Below are 24,246 nucleotides of genomic sequence, written 5' to 3' on the forward strand. Positions count from 1 at the left end.
TGGGTTAAAAGTTTTAATGAAAAACGTGTGTTAAGAATTTTTCGATCTCAGTCCTTATATTAATTTTATTATTGCAATAAATTACCATGTGTTTACTTAAACTGCAAATGTCCAAGCAACCTTAAATTTTGTATACCCTACACCACCATAGAAAAATTACAATGCAAACAACAACAAAAATCAGCAAAATATGAAATAACAAATCTCATTCGAAAATTCTTAAAATTGACTGAAATGGCTAAATAACTAACTCATATGTTTATACGCAAATACAAATATAAAGCATTTGAATTCGTATACAGCCTGCATGAATGAATACCTCAATATTGCTACCGTCTGAATTGCCTATAATTTGTATACAAGTTTTTCTGTGTTCTGTTTTGTCTCAGGGACAAACGTAAGAGTAAATTGGAACATTTCTTCTCTGTTGATGATGTTGTTCTTGCTGAATGCACCCCTTGGCATTTGGGTTCAAACTTGGAATATCGCATTTGCAATATACAACCAGAAATTCTACAATTAATAATAGCCAAGAATTGTTATAGACTATAAAAAATCGATTGTATGTATTTATTTTGTTTTTCATTTCTTTAAACAATGAGAGGACAAAAAAAAACAAAAAAACTTTTTGAATGTTTGAACAATGATATAACAAATTTTCAACTTTTATACAGCTTAAATCGATATGAATAAAACGAAATAATCTTTCCATGAAAATATACAATGATGTTGCAATCATACTAGAGAAATAATTCAACAGAAGGCAAGAGTACTTTCATCTGGTAAGATATCATAGATACGAGTAACAATTTTGCTGACTATGATTTAAAAAACATGTTCTAGGATACATATTGTAAATGGACAAATGTAAGTAAACCGTCCATCCTAGTACCCATGTATGTGAATAATTGAGTAATAGACAGTGTAATTAATATATTCTGACTTTTTTTTATTTGAGCAAACGCTTTTTATGACTTGTTAAAAATCTACTCATTGAAAATTTAAGAAAATGTTGCAAAAACTTCACAGTATTTTATAATAATTTCCCTCACTGGGAATTTAAGTAAATTCATGCTGAGATCCTTGTTTTTTTTTTTCATTTACATAAATTTGTATTTACAACTAACTATTGTTGTTGAGCGTCATTAATTGTCCACAACATTTAAATGTGGACAAATAGCAATCTCCAAGGTATTGAATGATACAATTCTTTATAAAGAACTTTTACAATATGAATTCTTATACGTACAACATACCTACTACTATTCACAACTAAAAATAGTCAATGCAACAAAAAAAAAATATAACAAAAACTATAGCAAATTGTATGGCAGACAAGAAAAGGAAAAGGAAATTGAAAAAGTAAAAATGGAGGGAGTAAATGCAGATTTAAACCAAAATAAAAAAAAGAAATACACCAATACACATTCAAAAAAACATTCTTAATAAAATCTTACAATCTAAAACATTGTAGATGCTTTTCATTGTCGTTAAACATTTTCCTCAATTATTGTACATATTTTGTTGTTATTCTGACAGGATCGTGCATCGTATCGTATCGCATGACATCACATACACAGACACACACACCAACTCCAACACACATAATAATAATAGCTCCAAGTCAAATCCAAAAAGAATTATTTTTCCAGTTGACTGGAAGTACAACTGTTGTGTGACTCCATTAGAAAAATAACATCGAAGAACAAAGGACAAATAAAAGCATTGGTTGGTAGTTAAAACGAAGTGCATCCCCCATCAACAACAATGGGGCATTTGTTAAATAATTTCCTTACATGGAAGATTATAAAAGCATTCAATTACTTCAGTTACACTTACTTATTCAGTCACTGTACGCAAAAGAACTTAAGGAGTGTCTCAAAGAAAATTTTATACATACTTTAAGCACTTCTAAGAGGATCAAAATAGCAATACCAGACTAAATTAAATAAATCTGGAGTTTCATCATCAGCCATACACACTACTGAGGACTGAGATCGAAAAAACCTTAACACACGTTTTTCATTAAAACACAAGTACTTTTTTTTGTTCAAGTTATCTTTATAAAACATGTCAGTTATTATGTTTAATGTCAATTATGTTCATTTGTTGCATAGCTGTAACTTGTGAATAAAATACAAAATATAAATATTTTTTATATTATTTTAGTTTTTGTTTCCAATTATAAATATTTATTTTCCAAATTATTTATTAGTTAAATAAAGTATTTGTCTAATTTATTAATAATATTTACAGTTAAATTTATGCATATTTATATCTTTTAAAACCAAATAAATTATAAATAAAATCATTTTATATTAGTTTAATTAAGTTATATTAATATTTTTTTAGAAAATAGTAAAATTTTATATATTCAAATAAAACAAAGTTGAATAAAATTTAAATTTATTTCATTTAGATACAATAAAATCAACTAATTTCTTTGGAATATTTATTCAAACAAAACACAAAAAACTAAAATTATTCAAACAAAAAATGATTGAGTAGAAATAATTCTAATAAAACTTTAGAAATATTTTTATTTCTCACAAATTTGAAACAAATAAATTTATTTTTCCAAAAATTACTGAATAGAAATAATTCTAATAAATGTTAAAGAATATTTTTATTTCACAATAATACTGATGTAAAATGTCTTCTGATTGCATTCTGAGTTGAAAAAGTTATTTTCAAAACGAATTACACATTTTTTTCAGACCCTAATTCTCTGATATCTAATATTCTATTTTTAAAAACTACTACTTAATCATTGATTATCAGAATATGAACACAGATTTATGGTTTCAATTGGAGGTTTATTATTAATTTAAATTGTGAAGAACAAAATTCATGAATTATTTTTGAAAACTGTTTTTAAAGTAACTAGTTGTTCAAAATGATCGTCTGACATGGCATTCCTCCTAGGGCTATTTATCGTTGAATTATTTTTGAGCATTGTTTTTGTTTTTTCATAGAAAACGAAGGATCTTTTTCATAATCAACGGATGAAACATCTTCATCGTCCGAGCTCATTTTCACCCACAACATTTTTTTTTTATAAAACTGTTTAAAAATTTGTTGTTAAAATATTTGACTTTATTTTTACAAATAAAATTATTCAAAGAAAATTTCTATGAATAAAAGTATTCTAAATTTTTTTGTTGAATATTTAAATATTTTTCTTTTTTTTGGAGAAATAAAATCATTCAAAGAAAATTGCTTTGAATAAAATCTATCAACAAATTTTCGAATAAATATAATAACATTTCATTTATAACTAGTTGAATAAACTAAATTAATATTTAATTTTTACTATAAAAATATAATTTGAAAATAATTACATGTTTTCATATTGATTAAAATATTTTAAAATCTATTCATTATATGTTGAATAAAATACAACTTATTGTTACTAAAATACAAATAATATTAGTATAATTTTATGAATGTTTATTCAAAACTTTTCAGTATAATATATTTAATATCGTATTCTATTTAAATCAAATAATATTTATTGCTTTATATTCTGAATAGATATATATTAATTAGTATCCTATTTTGAATCATATAGAATGATTTCAATATAAATTTATTTTTTCAAATATAACTAAAATTCAAAAATAATTAAATTTTTGGAAATATTTTGAATAAAAATATTCACAATTTACAGCTATGATTTGTTGTTAATCTGATTAAAATTGTTTAAATATTTTCAACAAAACCCAACTTGTTCCTACAAAAAGTTGCCCAAACAATCAAAGGTCTGCCATCAAACTGATTCCAATGTTATTAAACAGTATCGAGAGAACTTGTCCGTTGATAAAAAACCTGGTTCAGGTAGAAGGAATGGTTCATATGCACCCTTATCGCGATTCAATATTCCACATGAAATATGTTCCCTTTTCCTAGTTTTCGTTCATAAACTTTGTTCACGTGAAAAAATTCCCCATGTAGAAGGCTCAAAAAGTTAATGACTAAAAATTTAGAGACCAAAGACAGAGCACGAATATTTAAGTAAAATTTTATACAAAAAATATACCTGCTGCATAATGGATAACGAAACGTATGTTTTGATAAATTTTTCGCAGCTTAAAGTGGAATATTTTTATGTTGCTGATTCTCGAGAAAATTTTAAGAACCAAAAGCAGAAAATTTTCCCAAACATTTCTTGGTATGGCAAGCAATATGCAATTGCGGCAAAAGAAGCCAAACATTTGCTACAAAGGGCTCTATGAATACCGAAATTTACATCAAGGAATGTTTACAAAAGAGGATTTTTCCATTCATAAGACTTCTTAATGTGTCCATTTATTATTGGCCTGCTTTGGCATCCTGTCACTATGGTAAGCAAAGTCTTGAGTGGTACAAGATCAATAAATATTATAATAATTGTACCAAGAGAGGAGAATCCTCCAAACTGCCTGGAGCTAAGGCCAGGGGAGTGATATTGGGATATTGTTAAAAGAGAATTGAAGAGCACAAAAAAGGTGTCCAAAAGTGTGGTAGATTTAAAACGGAGAACAGGTGGCCCTGTTCGAACAAACTGACAGAAAGCTCAATAAAAACCTTAATGGAATGGTTTTCGAAAAAGGTTCATAAATTCATCACTATTGATTAGAAATATAAAAATAACATTTCTTGTAAATTGTAATAATAATTTCAATAAAATAAAAAAAATAAAAACTGTATGTTAAGATTTTTATACCCTTCATCATGAGTGGCAAGGGTATATATAAAAATTTGTCATTCCGTTTGTAATTTCCAACCATAAAATTATTTGGCGATCTTTTTATATAGAATTGGTATCTCTGATTCCAAAAAAAAATCTTTAAAAGATCAATATAAACTTTTTTTCAAGTTATACATACAAAAAACATTAATAAAAAAATTAAAAAAATATACTTTTTCATGTCTTTCTGAAACTAAATTTTTAAAAAGATCTGTATTTACTATATTTCAAGTTACAGTATGGTCTAGATATATAAAAATCAATAATAAATAAAGAAGTATTTCTAAAAATTCCATTCCGTAAAAATTAAAAAAAAAGTATTTCGGCGGGTGCTGGCGGCTACAATTTTTTTACAAAGACATTCCACAGAAGTTTCTTTAAATGATGTATATAGACATTGGACGGGCTTCGACGGCCTTTTTTTGGCAAGCTATATAACATTCTTAGAAAAAAAAACTAAAAAAATTTATATCAAAGATATACATTTAATAAAAGCCTATATCAATGTTTATCTATGTTTTGAAGTATGAATTTCTATATGGTAAAACCATTGAGATATATCTAATTTAGTAAAGCAGTAAAATATTAAAAAAATTAACGAAAATATGATTCAAAATTTGTTGAACTTCTGGCGCTTCTGGCGAGAAAACGAAAAGTCCAATTGAAAAACCAATTTGTATTGGAGGAGAGCAGATTGTCAGCTTCCGAAAAAACTTTGTTTTCCCAAATTCTGAAGATACCGATTTTCATAATTTTGTCCACCTAGATTTTGATTTGGAACCACAGTGGCTCGGTTACTATTTAAAATCGAGAAAATCGGTCTGAGATATATGGAAAAAACCAGGACAACCTCGAGTTTTGTCCTATTTTTGACCTATGTCTGGATTACTAAGTTATTAATATAGACAATATGGAAATCTAATGTTAGATATTTCAAAGACCTTTGCAACGACGTATATGACCGTATATGACCGTAGTAAGTTGGACCAGCAATGGGTCAAATTTTTGTTTCACCAAAAAATTTTTTTCACAAACCCCAATTTTTTTTTTAACAAAATTTTTTTTTCACTAATTATTAAAAAAAAAGTTTTAAAATTTAAAAAAAAAATAAAAAACAACTTTGGAAAAAAATTTTAAAATTTATTTTCCTAAAAATATTTACAATTTTTATTTTAAAGTATAATTTGGCGAATACCAACTAAAATTTATCACAAATATGTCAAACATTTTAAAATCGTACGGTCAGTTTTTGAGATATTTTCCTTAAGTTTTGACTAAAACCCCGTGGAATTTAACTGAATGTTTTAAAAATAGTTTATGGATCTACAATTGTTAATAATTTGTTCGAATCCAGTATATTTAATTGTTTTTCTATACTGCAGAAACTAGAGAAATTTGCGATTAAAATTTCGTATTAAGATTCTTAAAATATTTATAAAGACAAGTAAAACAAAATGTTTTATGTTTAAAAGTATATACGACTAATATTGGTCTCTAGTTAGAAATAATGTAATTTAAAAGTAAATATTAAATTATTTCATTATTATTTTTAACTCAGACACATTTAAGGCTTTAGAATTTTTTAAATTTTAACTAATTTCCTACACTTTTCTTCCAGAGAAGGGTTAGATGGAAGAATATCTACAAATATGAAATTGTTGTAATATTTTTACTGAATTTGAATTAATATTTTTAACATTTTGTCGTACAAATGCCACGTCACGACATAATGGAAATGCCCATATGCTGAAATTATATAAAAAATATGTTTTGCGCGTTCAGTGACATCGGAAATGTTGGCATTAAAGTTTAACGTTAATTTCGATCACTTATTCCAATTATCTTATTTGTAGATAATTCAGTTCCAATAAATCGGAACATGCAACTACATCTGTAAAATACCATCCAAAACATGTAAAAAAATTTAAAATTTACCATCAAACCATATTTTACTGGGGACCTTTTCCGGATTAGAATTATGACGATTGACGATGATTAAGTATAAATTAGATTAAGAATAAATTATTGCTGAAAAAGCGTGTGTGTGAGTATACAAACTGCCTTAATGTTTAATAAGTATACCCAATTCTGGGGCTATACATACATATTCGTATGTAAAGTTTCGACATGGATACATGACTGATGGCAAAAACAAAAAGTTTGAAAACAATTTTTGTAATTTTTAACTGCAAAAGTAAGGGAACTATTTGTGTCTTTACCAATACATATGTTAGACAAAATTTTTAAAGTTAATAAATTAAAAAAAATAAAAATATTGTATATTGTATATGAATAATTTGAATAGTTTTAATAAATATGTAACTAGTTTAAATAAAACAAATTGTCGTTAAAGTAATAAAATCACTCTATCAATAAAACCAACTACATACATCGTTGAATGAATATTACCATAACAAGGATCCTATTCATAAAAAACACTTTTCACAAAAAGGATACAACATAAACGCACACTCACATACACATATCGACACTCATATATTCAAGTCCCAGCAAACAACTAGAGTTTAAATCAAAGCCTTTGATTATGATGTGAAGCGTAATAGTTTTCTCCACAGCTTTTAATAAAATCATTTGAAGATTTTAAGTAATTTTTGAAAGTAGATTTGTTATCAAATAAAATAATAAAAAGAAAATTCAAACGCTTGACTTTGTGTTTGCTGGGGTGTATGAAGAAAACACACAACCAAATACAATGGTTGGTTAGTTGAAAGAGATAACTTTTCATGGATTGCTGCAATCAATCTTTTGATATAAAACTTTTTCATTTCGTCTTTCTTTCTTCCAGTTTTGTTTTCAATTCATGCTTGCAGCATGAAAAAACAACAACAAAACAAAAACAAATCATCATACAACGTACATTCATGTGAATACAACGCACACCATTCTATTATACCACACACGCTTACTACATGCCCCTATATAGCAAGGATGGCCATATGCGGCCCGTCAATGACATTCTTGCAGCCCTTCAAGAAATTCATCACAAAAAATGGAAAAGTCTTGGTAAAAAATCGAGTATCCAAAAATAGATAGATCGATGACGCACCACACAGGCCCCTTAGGTGCAAGGCTGTGGGGCCTCAGAACAGGACACTTTAGACATGCACAATTTGTGCGAATTTGTGATAGTAGCAGGTTATGAGCGTTAGCCCATACGGTTTATGAAATCACAAACTGTACACCCCTGCTACATAGTTTCAGCTATACTAAATATACATACTACATATACAGTGGTGGCCACCAATTTAAGACAAATACTTGCATTTTTTTCATCAACTGAATTTTAAGTGCGATAGAGCCAAAATAAAAGGACCTCTAAGGGTATGAAATTTATTATTAATGTTTCTAGTTTCTGAAAAATGTTTGGAAAAATCGGTAAAACATATATGGACAAAGATATGTGGAAATACGTTGACCCACCTCAGCCAACATCCGCTGTTAATAACATGATATGACCGAAACTAATGGAACTAAAAATACGAAATTTGGTCCGAATATTTTATAATAATAAAAATATAATGATATAAATGTGAGAAAATATGTTTATTTAAAAAATTTTTTTTTGGTCAAGTTGTAGAAAAATTGTATGTGTTCGTGGTGAATATGTATGAATTGACACAGTCGAATAAAACACACTTGTGTGTTAAAACAATCCTCATGCATACATATTTGTGGAAATATTTGAAAAAATAATTGACAATCACGTGGAATTTAGCAAACAATTTTTGTCTTAAATTCCTGGCCACCACTGTATATTAGATATATCCAATTTTCTTTTTAGTTAGCAATTACATTTTTATGCAGACGTGCAACTTTTCCTTTGGTCAAATGAATGGGCAAAAAAAAAAATGAAAAAATAAAAAACTTCTCGATAAACTAAAACAACCATTGATGACAATGTTTTCGAATTAAATTGCTGAAACAAAATAGAGAGTTTACACTGTTTAATGAGAGGAAATCAAAAGTTAGATGCCTCAAGGGGATTTATAGCATATCCCATAAAATTGTAAACACATTTCAAATACTCTTAGAGTGTTATGAACTTTTTAAAGTGATTTGAAATAACTTACAATATTGAAAAGCATTTCAATATACTGGGTTATTTTAACCAGCATCTAAATAATAAACGGTTAATTATAAAAACTCATATGTGATTATTAGAGGTCGGATTTTCATGCATCAAAATATTACATCTGTGGTCGTATGGAAAAACTAGATAACTCCATTTTTGAAAACACGAGAAAACACAAACTTAACGTTTTAAAAATATTTCACTAATTATTTAATATGAATTTATGTTATTATGCATGCGCATTAAACAATACATAATTTTAAATAATGTTAAAGATTTCTGGTTCCATTGAACTAATTTTTGGACATTAAAACCGAAAATCGATGTCAGCAGCTACCTTGTTTTTTTTCGAAAAAATGGAGTTACTAAGTTTTTCCAAAAAAAACTTTTTTTTCAATTTATTTTGATATTTTCGTAATTAAATCATTTGTTGGAAAACATTAACATTAAGAGTGCCTCAAGGCATGCATTACAAAACACCAATTATCTCAAAAAGTAATTATATTTTTACTTTAAATTTAACTGTGACTTTAGTTACAGATTTGTTAACATTTCCCTCGAAGGTCGAAATGCATCCTGACTTTTTGTTCTGTCAGCTGTTTTGTGAGTGATGTCATAATTTTAGCACGTGAAATTTTGTGTGTCATTTTTTTTAAATCAAAGTTTGACTGATCTATTCAAAATTCAAATTTTTTTTATTAGTTCTTTGTCATTAGTTTTTCAATAAATTTGTATAATTTTTTACACCTAAACCGGCAACAATGCCCTGAAGCACTCTTCACCTTTTGCAACTTAATTTGCAAATTAGTTTCTGATGGCTGTTCTGAGTTTATTGGGATAATTACCCTAAAAAAATGTATTCGACAACTTTTTTTTAGCTTTTTAAAGTTTTCGGGTTATTTACGTTAATTTTCCCCGAAAAAATGGAGTTACCTAGTTTTTCAAAAAATATTTTTTCCTTTTATTCTTATATACATATCAAAAATAAGCCGAGTTTTTTTCTTTTTTAGGTTTGAAATTTGAACCCACAGAGCTTGTGACCCGAATTTGTTTTATTTCGCTATTTCTCTCTTAGTTTTCGAAACAACGTCGTTTGAAACTTCTAATTTTTCTGTTTTTTAAGAAACTATGGATGGAGTTACACTCGATCTGACAGAGTGATAGTAAATGAAACGCACTTTCTATTTTTGGTGTTATCTCAATTTTCTCAAAAAGTGAAGTTAACTAGTTTTCCATACGACAACAGACCTAAAAATTAATAAAATATATGCCTATTAATAACTATGGATAGCTCAAGTTACACAACAGAGTTCCCAGTAATTATTCATTCGCAGATTGAACTCTTAAAAGTCCTCTAACAAGTAAACAGTTACGTTTTAAAATTTATAATATTTACGAAATTGTACTTAAATTTAAATATAACTGTTTAACGGCTGGTTTAATGCCTTTCAAACAGCAGTGCCTCGAAAATGGTGTTAAACTGCAACATATCTGTGGGTATTATTAACATTGCTGTGGAACATATAACATTGAATAAAAGCTTTAGTTGAGCATTGCTTGTAAGTATGGCAACACTAAATGATTAATGATTAACATCGAAAGCTCTAGAATTCGAATATAGTTCAAGTTTAAAGATCATTGTAGAAATAGAGCTTTCTAGATGGCAATGCAGCGTTATAAACTCGCTGTGAGAACACCAAACGAATGAGTCTAATTTGAAGCATCGTTAAATAAAGACATCAACTACATTACCAGTGTATACTTGTAAAGTGTGTGTATTGTGCGTGTTTCTAAAAATTTATAAACGTGTATAAAAACACTGAGTGACTATTTAAAACTGTTGTTGTATAAATTTAAATAAACTGCTTTTATTTGCAATCAAAAGTATCCGGTTTATTTAAAGGAAATAAACCAATGTTTTAAAAAGTTTAAAACGTTGATTTACAGACATGACCGTAATAGTTAGTTTTATTTTGTATTGTCTCTTGTTATCCGTAAAATGTCTTAAAAACCAGAAACTTGAATGTAAAGAACATGAAAATTGATAGAGAAATGAAGAAGAAATTTTTTATAAAAAACAAGCAGTTTTTAATAATCATACCAATAAAACACATATTTTTGATGGTATTTTTATATAATAACAAATTCGCCAGAAACCTTTTGTCGGGTCAAAATAATGTCCATCGGCGACATAAATAATATTTATATTTAAAATTGGTATAATATGCAAATATGTATAAGCCATTTTACAAAATGTGTGATTCGTATATATAATTGCACTGGGGCGTTCCAGAAAATACATGAATTTGCATATAAATCCACCCCTAGTTATAATAGACAGGAAAATCTCGCACAGATGAGCAAAATATTACAAATTTTCTTCATCTAATTTTATTGGGCTTGAAATAATTCAAACTAAAACCATGAAAAACGCTAAATGTGCAGCAATAATATCAACCGCAAAAAGAAATGAAAAGAAAAAGAGTAAAATATTTTCAAACGATAGAAAAATGACCAACTTTGTAGATAACAGGCAAACTTTGGACTGAAAGGCTAAGTGACCGTCAGTCAGGCTGACTGTTTCTCAATAACTTGACTGGTTGTCGTTTAGATGGCACTAGCGAATTGCTTTTACATTGGAAAGAGTAGAAATCTCAAAAAATGGCCAGCAGTTAAAAAAATGTTTAAGTTGAATTCAATTGTGGACTCGTATCATGGTCAATTGCTGCATTTACAGTTTACAGACCACACAAATGGTACAAAGTCAACGCTCGCTCAAATCCAAAGGAATTCTATATTCAACGAACGGAATGAAGAAGCAGCATGTGTATGTCAGTCAGTCAAATGTTTTATATTCCTGTATCATGGACAGAGACCTATAAATATACATACATATATGTGTGTATGTGTGTGTATATTCACACACACACACATGAATTACTAACAATACATACATACATGCAAAAGCATATTTAACAAAATAAAATGGATTTTTAAGTTATTCCAAACTATTTTTTATTTCAGTTTTGACTTTAGTATTTTATAGAAGAGATTGTTGTTGCTGTTGTTTCTTTTCTTCAGCTCTTTCACACAGTTGCCTCAGTGTTTTGTTGCAAGTTTTGTGAAAAGTAAATATGTACATACTTATAATAAAGTTTCCATAAACTAAAACATAGAAAATCCAAAGAGCCAAGTACGGAAACATAAATAAAATATAAATAAATACTCCATAGAATACGAAGGACGACGAAGGATATTTGGTTAGGGAGAATTGAAAAGCATAAACAACAACAGCAACAATAATAAAAACAAGAAAGAGAAAAATAAAAATAAAAACTATGAAAACAAAAATCCACTTTGTGTATTATATTTCCAGGCATTATATTGAAAAGTTTATGCAACAAGCAAAAAATGCTGCAACTAAATAATAAATAAATGCAACATTTATGTAAAAATGTTTAATAAGAAAAATAAAACTGAAATGGACATGGACATGAAACATTATTCCGCTATAAATAAGAAACTTGGTAAAGAAAAACATTGATTGACTTGTTTTTAAAAATAAACAAAATGAAAATTTTATTAAAAATCAAATGATTTGATAAATTATTCTGCATCTGGATGTGGTGAATTATTGAATAATATTTATTAGACCAGAGACTTTTTAAAGTCAATTGTCGATTGATTAGTGGTTTAACCATGTACTACAGCTAGCGAGTCAGAATCTCCAGTGTGACAAGATTTTAAAATAATATAAAGCTAAATCACGTTTAAATAGAGATAAGAAAAGCTAAAATTGGAAATTTAAAGCCAAATAATAAATCTAAAATGCTTTCCAATAAATTATTTTCATTAGGTGGATATATAACACTATACAACACTAAAAAAATCTTAATAAATACGAAATTAACCGTAAACCCTCTTTTGTTATGTCTTATTTTTGACTTTCTGGTTGAATTTTCTGTTTTAGTGTAAATAGTAAAATTTCACGGATAATATTTTTGCGGAAGATTTTAACCCCTTAAATCCCTGTTTTAATGGTGTATGTTGCTCTTTTTTAGACAAAAAAGACCCATGTCTTGGGGATTTAAAGGGTTAACATATTATACAAAAATGTTCTTCGTAACATTTTACATAAATTTGCTGAATACATTTTATACCTAAAATGTTCTTTAAAATAAAATTCTTAATAAATGCGAAATTAACCCTATGCTCTCTTTTGTTATGTCTTATTCAGGGGCTTATAGTAAAATTTCACGTATAATTTTTTTGCAGAACAGTTTAACCCCTTAGATCCCTGTTTTAATGGTGGTTTTTGAGGATTTAGAAGGTTAACATATTCTACAAAAATATTCTCCGTAACATTTTACATAACTTTGCGGAACACATTTTATAGATAAAATGTAAGGATCATATGGTTTCTTATGAAGATTAACAATAAGAATGTGCCAGAGTTGGGAAACTTTAACCCGCCCTCAAATGAAATTCAGATGTAAACTTTCAAAACGCCGATACACGTGTCTTCTTTTTTTTCTCCTCTATCAAAATTTATTGGTCGGACTTTGTAATTTTGGAAAAAATTTGATTTTGTTGTATAGTGTAATTACATAACACATAAATACAATTTTCTGGGTCTGCAATGAATATTTCGATGTGTTACAAACGGAATGACAAAATCACTATACGTCCCCATCTTTGTTGATGGTGGGTATAAAAAGACTTAAAATATAAAATAAGTTTAATGACAAAAACTATCAACAACATAAACATAAACATATAAAAGTGCAACGACAAAAAACTGCATTTTACAACAAACGTTTATCCTCAATAAACGAAAGAAAAACATTAAAATAAAACAATTTTAAACTTCTTTAAAATTAAACAGCAATATGCAAACACAAATTTATTTAAAATCTCCACTCAAATTAAAAACAATAAACTCAATTTTATTTGTGGATAAAGGTTCCATTCTTCATCAAACCTAGTAAGTACGTAAGTACTGATACACAACGGCACAGAGCGATGGCTTCATACATTTTTGTGCAAAATATGTGAATTAAATTAAGAAAATAATTGTTATATTGAAGAAATAATATGTTGTTTCTTTAACTAATAGCACTGCACTATAGGTTAAACGGCTACCAAAACTGTGCTAAAGTCCAATTTTTCAAATGCAAATATTGCACTTTTTTTAATGCCATTTTGTAACCAATACTCCAAATTAACTAAGTCAGCTTTTTGTTTTTGGTAAATATTAAATTCCATTTGACAACACGCAGTCAAAGACATTGCATCGTAATTACTTAATAAATTTTGTTGAAAAGCCTGTATTGCTTTCAAATTTTCAATTGCATATTTAAATAATTTCGCGAGTTATAAACAAAAATGTGAAAATGGAGAACAATAAACTAAGTAAGTAAGTAATGTTTTTTGTTAAAAAATGTGATAAAATTGTTTAACTTGCTTGAAATAAATCCACTTTTCTAACATAACCTTAAAAGTGCTGCGATTGTTTTCAAAATGTAAATTCGTGGAAACTTTTAAAATTTCGGCAAAGTTCGGCAGATTAAATGAAATCAGCAATGAATATATTGAAATGTTATAAACCAATTTTCATTTACATATAATAGCCATTTTTAGCCGTTTTCGAATAATACTATCTTTTTTAGGTTATTGTTTGAAATTTGGCTTAACAAAAATTCAAAAAAAGAAAAATGTTATGCCGTTTTCAAACATGTAGTGGACAAAATTGAAGTAAACATATTTTCAGATGAAGTGGAGAAGCATATAACGAAAACAATAAATTTGTTATACCCTACACCACCATAGTGGGGAGGGTATAATGCGTTTGTGCAGATGTTTGTAATGTCCGAGAATATTAGTCTAACACACACCTTAATATGGTACATATAATTTTATCGGCCCAAAGACGAAGCCCATACAAATTTCCTCCCGTAATTAGACTTTATCGGTCATAAATTTTCAATTTATCTAGGTATCTACACAAATTTTGCTCCAAATAAATTTTATATATACGGAATTCGTATCAGCTAATTTTATGATGATCGGTCCTTAATTAGTCATAGCTCCCATATAATACACGCTTCCGAAAATAGCTTTAACGTGCATAAATCTCTTAAAAATGTTGATATACACATAAAATTCAACAGAAAATGCAACTTTCATAAAGAAAATAATCACACGACCCAATTTCATGACGATCGTTCCATAATTGGTCGTAGCTCCCATAAAACCCACTTCCGAAAATCACTCACGAATATAAATTATTGAAATTTTAAAAGCAAATGAGACTCTTGCCAAAGTATCTTTGCAATCTATTTTACTTCATATTGCTGAAAAATTTTTGAGATGCAAAAAGGCGCTGTAATGGAAGCGGAGAAGAAATATTTTTTAAGCTCCGAATTAATATTAAGATTAAGCTGTACCTCAGATCCATTAATTTCCACATCATTTTTAAATAGGCGCTTAAAAAAATGGAAACTTTCCACACTTCCACCTGATGTAGACAATGAAATTAATGAAAGCGAAGAGGACCTTTTTGATTTAAATTTACAAAATGAATTAGATTTAAGCAATTACTAAAAGTTTTAGTATTATTAAAATAAATTAATGTATTAAGTTTGCATTAATGATTGCAAATGGGTTAATTTTTGGTCGTTAGTGGGTTAAATTCCATTTTTTTAATAGAATTATTCTTACTTTTGAAATTCTTTAAGGTTTTGGTTTGAATACCATTATTTTGTAGTCGTTATTAATTTAGCACAGAAAAAGTAGTCATTTAACCTATAGTGCACTGTCCAACATCATTTTTGGAACAGAATAGCGACCCTATAATTCTGAAAGGTCCTGCTGGTCTGAATTTTTTTTACGGTGGGTCAAAGTTTTCATTTTTTGATCGAAGGGAGCAGTATACTAACTGAAAAAAAAGTTGTAAGTTAATGTCTAAGAGAATTCTTATTGTGAGAGTTATATTGTGGAATTTTATGGCGATACTTTTTGTGGAAAATCTTGCTCCTCTCCTTAAGGTCAATTTGACCCTTTTTTCGAGAAAATCAAAAAAATCCTTTCAAAAAGGACATTTAAGGATTAAAAAATTCTGCGACAATTTTTCTTTTTTTAGTTTTTTATATATGCCGGGCCTACAGATGTTAATTTTTTTTAATATCATATATATTTGCGATAAAATTTCGAATACTACAAAAACAATTTGCTAACAGTTATCCTTAGTCTCAATTTGTTGCACAGTGTAGTTATTTTCAATGAAAATTAGTTTTGCTTTTCTATAAGTGTTATTCTTTTATTTTCGATTTTTCTATTTTTAAGTTGCCTAAAACAGTCATGCTCAAAAATATAAATATTATTTATTTCACTTTTTTTTAGTTTTTTTGCGAAGGTAATATAATATTTTTTTCAAATTATTAGCTTTTATTTTGAAACATTTGTATAATATAAATTTATACAAAGCTGATCATATTTTGAGGCCATGAACGAATCAAGTCAATTTCGGAATAATGTTTTATACATTTAGGTTAAAGTTTATTTTTGCATATTTGTTATTATTCAAGCATTCTAATATTTGATAATGCCTTTCGTCTCTAACCAAAGTGCAACGTCCGTTAATGTTAATATATGTATGTCCAGCATGTGGTCAGGTTCCCCAAGACCATCCCCACATATCGAATATGCTTTAACCAAAATTTTAGTTGTGAGGTATTTTTAATTTATAATTCGCTGTATAAAAATAATATTAACCATTAGTGGAATGAATATTTGTAACACGATTATAATCAAGAAAACTGATAAAAAATAGCAAAATAAAAACTTGACTTACCTCGACTTTTTGTAGAACTTTGTCTAAACCGGTTACTGTTAAATCTTGTTCTTTCAAATCGTCCGATAAAAGAGTGTCTGGTGTCACTTTAACGCCAGGCACGAATTTTAATGAAAGATTATCGGTTAAACCAGTTGGTAGGGAAACCTATATAAAGAAAAAATTAATTTGACAATTTTATTTAAAATAATATAGTAGTACAGTGGTGCATATCGCAATAAATGACTGTCTGAATTTAAAACAAAGGTTCGAAGGAATTAATCCTTAATTAAATTTTCAAAATCTCTTAAAAATTTCATTGAATGATTCAGTCCTTTGAAAATTCAGTATTTATAGTAGAATTAACACTTTCCTTACTGAATCATTCAAGTCTTCTTTAATTCAAATTCTTTAAAATATAGTTTAATAAAATTTACTGAATAATTAACATTTTTCTTCAATTCAAATCTATTACAAACAACCTCCTTTATGATTCCAAAACTTTAGTAATTTCTGTGATCAGCCGCACAATTTACAAAAATAAAAATAATAACATAAAGTACGTACCTCCAATTCAAAATGTATATCATTGGTTTTCACAATACTCAAGATCTCATTGAATGTGGTCTTCAGTTGAATTTGACAGGCGTAACGACCCGATTCAGCCTCAAATACAGGTGCGATCTTATAGTGTTCCAACAATTGTTGGCCCAAAGTTTGTTTCGATTTCAGCACACAAGTGAACAACTTAACGGGTATATTTTCCAAAACACTGGAACATTTTGAAATGTTTTTAGCCACCTGTAATTAAGACAATAAAAAGCGCAATAGCAATAAATTGCACAAAATAAAAGTTTATTGAATTGATATTCATTTAAAATTCCCAAGAACGTACAGAGAAATCGTTTTCGAAAGAGTCAAGCACTTGGCTTGATTCTTATTTATTGTACGAACAAAACAAAATGATTATAAATCTTATAAATAAATCCTGCAGAATGCAATGGCAATTTTTCATTGACAGTAAAACTTACCAAATTTGTAAATTTATCCACTTGCAAATGATTGCGTACAACAAAATGTCCTCGATACAACGAACCACTAAAAATATCATATGACTTTGCAAATTGTATCTGAAAGAAGAAAAAACAAAATATATATACACAGTACAAGAGGAAAATAAGAAAATAAAAGTTATTTATGTGATATACATTCATACATTGTATTCAATTTTATGGATTTTCTGGGGGAAGTATAGGCCAGAAACCAAAAGCGAGGACTAAATTAAGACGTTTAAATTGGTTAAATCACAAGTAAAATATTTATTCGTTTGTAATATTTATATATTATATAGAGTCCGATCAAATAAATATTCGGTTTCGGATTAGGACAAAAATCTGCCTAATATCAGTATTTAGTATTATTTCAAAATTTATCTTAATACCGAAACTCTTATCAAGGAAAAACCTAGATTATGGAATTATAAATGAGAAACATACTTAATTTTTTTGATTATTATTATTGTAGTGCATTTAAAAAGATTCTGTTTCGGGGTACTAAAGATTTTTTGCCGAATATGAGGTCGGTTTCGGCCTGAAAAAAACACTTTCGGTCGGACTCTAATAACACTGTCCAACAAATTGAGACTTAAACTTATAGTCCAGCTGGTCTGAATTTTTTTACAGTGGGTCAAAGTTTTAATTTTTTGATCGAAGGGAGCATTATACTAACTGAAAAAATTGTTGTAAGTTAATGTCTAAGAGAATTTTTATTGTCAGAGTTATATTGTGAAATTTTATGGGGATCATTTTTGTGGAAGATCTTAACCCTCTAGCTCCTCTCTTTTCGGGTTAATTTGACCCTTTTTTCGAGAAAATTAAAAAAGTCCTTTCAAAAAGGACATTTAAGGATTAAAATATTCTACGAACATTTTAGCCGGAAAATTTTAGTGAAGGTCACCAAAGATACCAAAGTTGTAAATAAAGCTTTTACGCTTAATTAGCGAAATTACACGCCACATTGAGTCTCACATTTTTAAAAAAAAACGCCAAAAATCTATTTATGATCCGAATGAGCTGATATTTAAAATATAAATAGTCCTTGAGAAGATCTACAAAAAACATACATACATATGTAGGTTATCACTTTTAGGTCAAGAGTTTTTCGAATTTTTTTGGTTCGACTTTTATTTTTTAAATATCATTTATATTTGCGATAAAATTTCGAATACTATAAAAACAACTCGATCAAAAAATTAAAACTTTGACCCACTGTAATAAAAAAATTCAGACCAGCTGGTCTATAAGTTTATACTACAAAGATTATCTACTAAACATGCCCTTTCAGAATTATAGGGTCGCTATTCTGTTCCAAAAATGCTGTTGGACAGTGTAATTATAATAATAATATTTAAAATTCGTTGTTCGTTATTATTAAAATCCGTTATCTATATAAACCAAAATAACGTTACCGAAATAATCCCAATTACCCTTTTACCGTTTCGAATCGGTATCCAAACCTTGAAAATGTAAAAAAAAAAATATTTGCATAAAATGTCATGCTTTTCAATGTTACTAAGATAACTTTCCCCATTATGTAAAATCTAATAATAACGTTTAGTAGGAGAAGTAGTAGTACTTTAATCGAAATTGAGTACAAATAAAAACCAACAAAAAACGAATAAAAATAAAACTATAAAAAAAATTGTTGAAATTGCAATAGTCAAACTTTCAGCATGTTGACAAAAAAAAATGTAGAAAAACTGAATGAATGTTAAAAAAATGTGATGCTAAACACTACATTGACTGTGAAGTACTCTCATGGTAACGAAACTTGTAATATTTATGAAATTAAAGTTGATTATTAAATCGGCATATGCTGGGATTTTGGGGTCGCTATGCCTTGTCTTACAATTCAAAATTAAATTAAATTTATAACATGGATTCAGTAAAATGGGTAAATAAGATCAAAAGTCATATTTATTTTGTACAAATATTAACTTCAAAGAAACAAGGTAAATAATACATAATAAATAATTTATAACGCTGAACAATATTCCAGAATCAAAATATTTTGGAAACAAATCTACCATTTCTAACTGGCTGATCCGATTAACATGTAATTTCACATAGTCGTAACAGAAGAATATTTTGACACGTTGTCAAAATGTAAACTCGATTTTTCTGAAATTTGTTGCATTTGAGAATTATTACAAGTGCCATCGATTTTATTACGGAAAGGGAAAAATGTATCGTATTCATATGATTATCTAAGGCCCTAATTTTATAAAACGCAACGCCTCCATTTTCTTTGCGTTGCATTAAATTACAGTTTGCAAATCACTGCGTTCAAGCAAGTGACTGCTCGCGTTGTAACATCTGATTCTTACGTTATTGTGATTGCAGTTGTTTGAAATTGTACATTTTATACAACGCAACGCTTACTTTTTTTGTCACTTTGATTGTCAAATTTAACGCTTCAATTTTCTTGGCGTTAGTTTAAAAAGTGGTCGGTAATATACATATATTAACGACGAATATAGTTAAAACTATAAATTTCAATATTTTTAAAATTAAAAAAATCATTTTTATTTATTAAAATGTTCACTGTATTTTCGTGTTGGTAGATAAAATTGTAGTCGTGTGAATAAATAATCGCATTTATATTTAAAAATCAAACACCAGCTCCCCCAAATACATATATTCGCGAAACCTACTGAAAACAGAAGAACAAGAGTTTTTTTTTCTAAAAATCAAAGTAACCCAGTGTAATCCATATGTCTATGCCACCACAAGTGATTATTGATTCAGAATTTAGATATTTGTTGTTATAAGGACCGTCGAAAAATTCGGATGAATTTCCTTCTAAGAAAACGGTCTTAAAAACGATTTTTTAGCTTTTATATAAGTTTATACTCGTATCACATCGCCAAATAAATTGCTCACTAGGAAATTTGAACTCAAATCAGTCTGTATCTAACGAACACAAAAAGGTTGACCAATCGTACTTTCAAAGAACGGCTTATTTCAAATATTTATGTTACAAAACTTACTTCTTAACAACTATCGTTATGGCTTAACTAGAACATTTTATTTATTGTTAAACTGACAAATGTCGTTATTTACCGACTATTTTTAACGAAAATAATCCGTATAATTCAATTCGGAGTATCTCTTAACGATAAGTATTGTTAACTTATGAATTTTGATAACTTAACGACAAAATTTTGTCGTTAAAAAGTTACAGAATTCCGGTACTGAGCTTCCACAAGTATCGTTCTCTACCCCAGCAGAAAACATCACTTTTATGTTTTTAATATTTATTTTGTTATATTTTTGTGTCTTCTTTGAACAAATATTTTATGGATTCAAAAGTAAATAAACGCCATACAGCTGTTTGGCTTACAGCATTGCCAACACGATATAAGTACATCTTTTTGTATGTTTTTATTTTAAATTTTAGTATCAATTTATACAATGGCAACCACGGCTACGTAGAGATTTGACAATAGAAGTGACATCGAAATATTTCGGCGTTGTCTAAACGCAATGCCGTAGTGAATTATAAAATTTTATATTTTTTGTTACGCGTTCACAACAGCGTTGGTGAAGCGTTTAACGCAAGTGATTTACACAATTAGGACCTAAATATACGTTCACATTGATCATATTTGATGACTTTTGTAAGAGCAAATAAGGTCCAACGATATTGTTTGTTTATTGACATAAATATTGGTTCAATTGAAAGAAAAATAACGATTTTTAAGAGGTTGCGTTTTTTCGTCAAATGTTTCAACAATGTGAATTTACCTTAAGGTGAATACACTCTGCCTGTTCCACGATGTGGAAATTAAAATGATTCGAACAAATTTCTATGAAAAACACTCAGTTTTTAAAATTCTGTTCGAATCAATTTTCTTTCGACATCGTGGCCTACTGTATCAAAATATTGGAGATTTTAGTTCGTATCATCCTATTTTTATACCCTTCACCTTCGTTAGAATATAATTTTCCGACCCTATAAAGTATATATATTCTGGATCCTTATAGATAGCGGAGTCTGACTGTCTGTTGAAATTAATTTTCTGAAGACCCCAGATATCTTCGGGATCCAAATCTTCAATTATTCTGTCAGACATGCTTTCGAGAAGTTTCCTATTTAAAATCAGCAAAATCGGTCCACAAATAGCTGAGATATGAGGAAAACACCAGGACAACCTCGATTTTTGACCTATATCTAGATTACTTAGTCATTAATATCGACAATATGGATATCTAATGATAGATATTTCAACGACCTTTGAAACGACGTATATAAGACCATAGTAAATTGGACCTACAATGGATCAAAATCGGAAAAAAAAATTTTTTAACTTGAATTTTTTTTCAGCAAAAAAAAAATTTAAAAAACCATTTGAAAACATTTTTTTTCCAAAAAATTAAAAAAAAAATTTTTTGTTTACCTAAAAATATTTAAAATTTGTATTTTGAAGTATAATTTTCATATTTTCTTACATTCCCTACTGCAATTGATTGTTTTTCTGTCGACTAGAAATGCATTTTGTAAGTGGGTAATGATATAAAAAAAAATAAAACAACTTTTCTGTTTATTTAATTTATATTCATCAAAATTATGTTTCAATTAAAATTATTATTGATAAGGTAGTCCCCCATGTCATGTTAAATGTAAACAGGTCATTACAATTTAAAAATTTTCTTTAAAATTTCATACCTAAATAACCGTTTGAAAATGACATTTATTACAAATATTTGTTTTTTTCATGTCCATGTAATGTAATGTATGTAGGTGAAAACGTCCCCCAAATACCTACAGATATATGTATTTGAAAATACCACATCAATTTTGTTATTTAAGGTATTCGTAGTTCTGAATGTTAAATATATTTCTGTATTTACAAAAAATATGTCTGCATGTGGATGTGTACAACAAAAACAACAAAAAAAACAAAAACTTACCACATCGGCATCACGAACTTCAACATCATATTTTATAAAATTGCCGCTTGCCTTATCGCCATTGGTAACTAGCACTTTTTCGCCCAATTTATAACGATTTCCAAGTACTCTGCCAACTCCTATAAAATGAAAGCGTTCAGAAGAGAATAGAAATGGAATTGTTAGAAAATGTAACAGCAACAACAACAATAATAACATGATTTACAAAAGTATAAAAAAAGTAAAAATAAAATCAGCATTTCAAATTTAGAAAACAGCAACACAAAGAAAAACAGGAGCAAATATGTTGTAGTAAATGGAAGGCAAACACAAAAACATTTCCAGAATTGTTCACATGAAATATGGTTGAAAAAAATTCGCCAAAAATGCGATTAAATAAAATTTAATCATACACAAATTATACTTTAAGATAATGAGAGAGATCAAAATACACGTTTAAGAAATTTTACTGTCCAACAAATTGAGACTTTTTAATTTGAACAGAATACCGATCCTATAATTCTGAAACGACATGTTGAGTAGATCATTTTTGTATAATAAACTTATAGTCCAGCTGGTTTGAATTGTGGGGGTCAAAGTTTTAATTTTTTGATCGAAGGTAGCATTATACTAACTGAAAAAATTGTTGTTAGTTAATGTCTGAGAGATTATTTCTGTCAGAGTTATATCGTGGAATTTTATAGGGATCATTTTTGTGGAAGATCTTAACCCTCTATCTCCACTCTTTATGGGTCAATTTGACCCTTTTTTCGAGAAAATCAAAAAAAGTCCTTCAAAAAAGGACATTTAAGGATCAAAATATTCAACGAAATTGTTTGCTGTAAAATTTTAGTGGAGGTCACCAAAGATAACAAAGTTGTAAATAACGCTCTTTACGCGTTAAATATAAAGCATTTTCAAAAGAGCTCCCAACATATCCGGTATGAAAGCAGACTATTTGGTACGAAAAGTTAAAGCCAATGCAGGTTTAAAAACATACAAGGCTCAAAAAGTTCCTTATAGGAACTTGCTAAAAATTTAGAGGTCAAAGACAGAGAACGGAAATTGAATTCAAATTTTATAAAAACAAGTATAGCTAAAAACAAGAGCTATATTCAGCTGTGGCGAATCTTATATACCCTTCACCAAATTATACTTCAAAATACAAATTTTAAATATTTTTAGGTAAACAAAAATAAATGTTTTTTTCCAAAGTTGTTTTTTTTAATTTTTTGGAAAAAATTTTTTTTTCGAATTGTTAATTCAAATTTTTTTGGTGAAAAAAAATCGGGTAAAAAAATATTTTTTTGGATTTTGACCCATTGTAGGTCTAACTTCCTATGGTCTTATTATACGTCGTTGCAAAGGTCTTTGAAATATCTATCATTAGATATCCATATTGTCTATATTAATGACTTAGTAATCCAGATATAGGTCAAAAATTGAGGTTGTCCTGGTTTTTTCCTCATATCTCAGCCATTTGTGGACCGATTTTGCTGATTTTAAATAGGAAACTTCTCTAAAAAATGTCTGACAGAATTATTGAAGATTTGAATCCCGAAGATATCTGGGGTCTTCAGAAAATTTATTTCAACAGACAGACAGACGGACACGGCTTAATCGACTCCGCTATCTATAATGA

The 24,246-nt window shown here is 28.2% G+C and overlaps 1 protein-coding gene across 1 annotated transcript in view; it reads right to left on the reverse strand.

Annotated features, from left to right (window-relative positions):
- Window positions 1-24,246, reverse strand: part of Gp210 (nucleoporin 210) — a 168,170-nt gene that overhangs the window by 99,515 nt on the left and 44,409 nt on the right. Inside the window, exons 17-20 of the mRNA XM_065512218.1 lie at window positions 22,626-22,744; window positions 17,685-17,783; window positions 17,221-17,454; window positions 16,675-16,821 (exon numbers count right to left, since the gene is read on the reverse strand). Coding sequence (XP_065368290.1) covers window positions 16,675-16,821; window positions 17,221-17,454; window positions 17,685-17,783; window positions 22,626-22,744 — 599 coding nt within the window. The remainder of the gene's footprint in view (window positions 1-16,674; window positions 16,822-17,220; window positions 17,455-17,684; window positions 17,784-22,625; window positions 22,745-24,246) is intronic.

The sequence above is a fragment of the Calliphora vicina genome, chromosome 5 (genome assembly GCF_958450345.1).
Source record: "Calliphora vicina chromosome 5, idCalVici1.1, whole genome shotgun sequence".
Lineage (NCBI taxonomy): Eukaryota > Metazoa > Arthropoda > Insecta > Diptera > Calliphoridae > Calliphora > Calliphora vicina.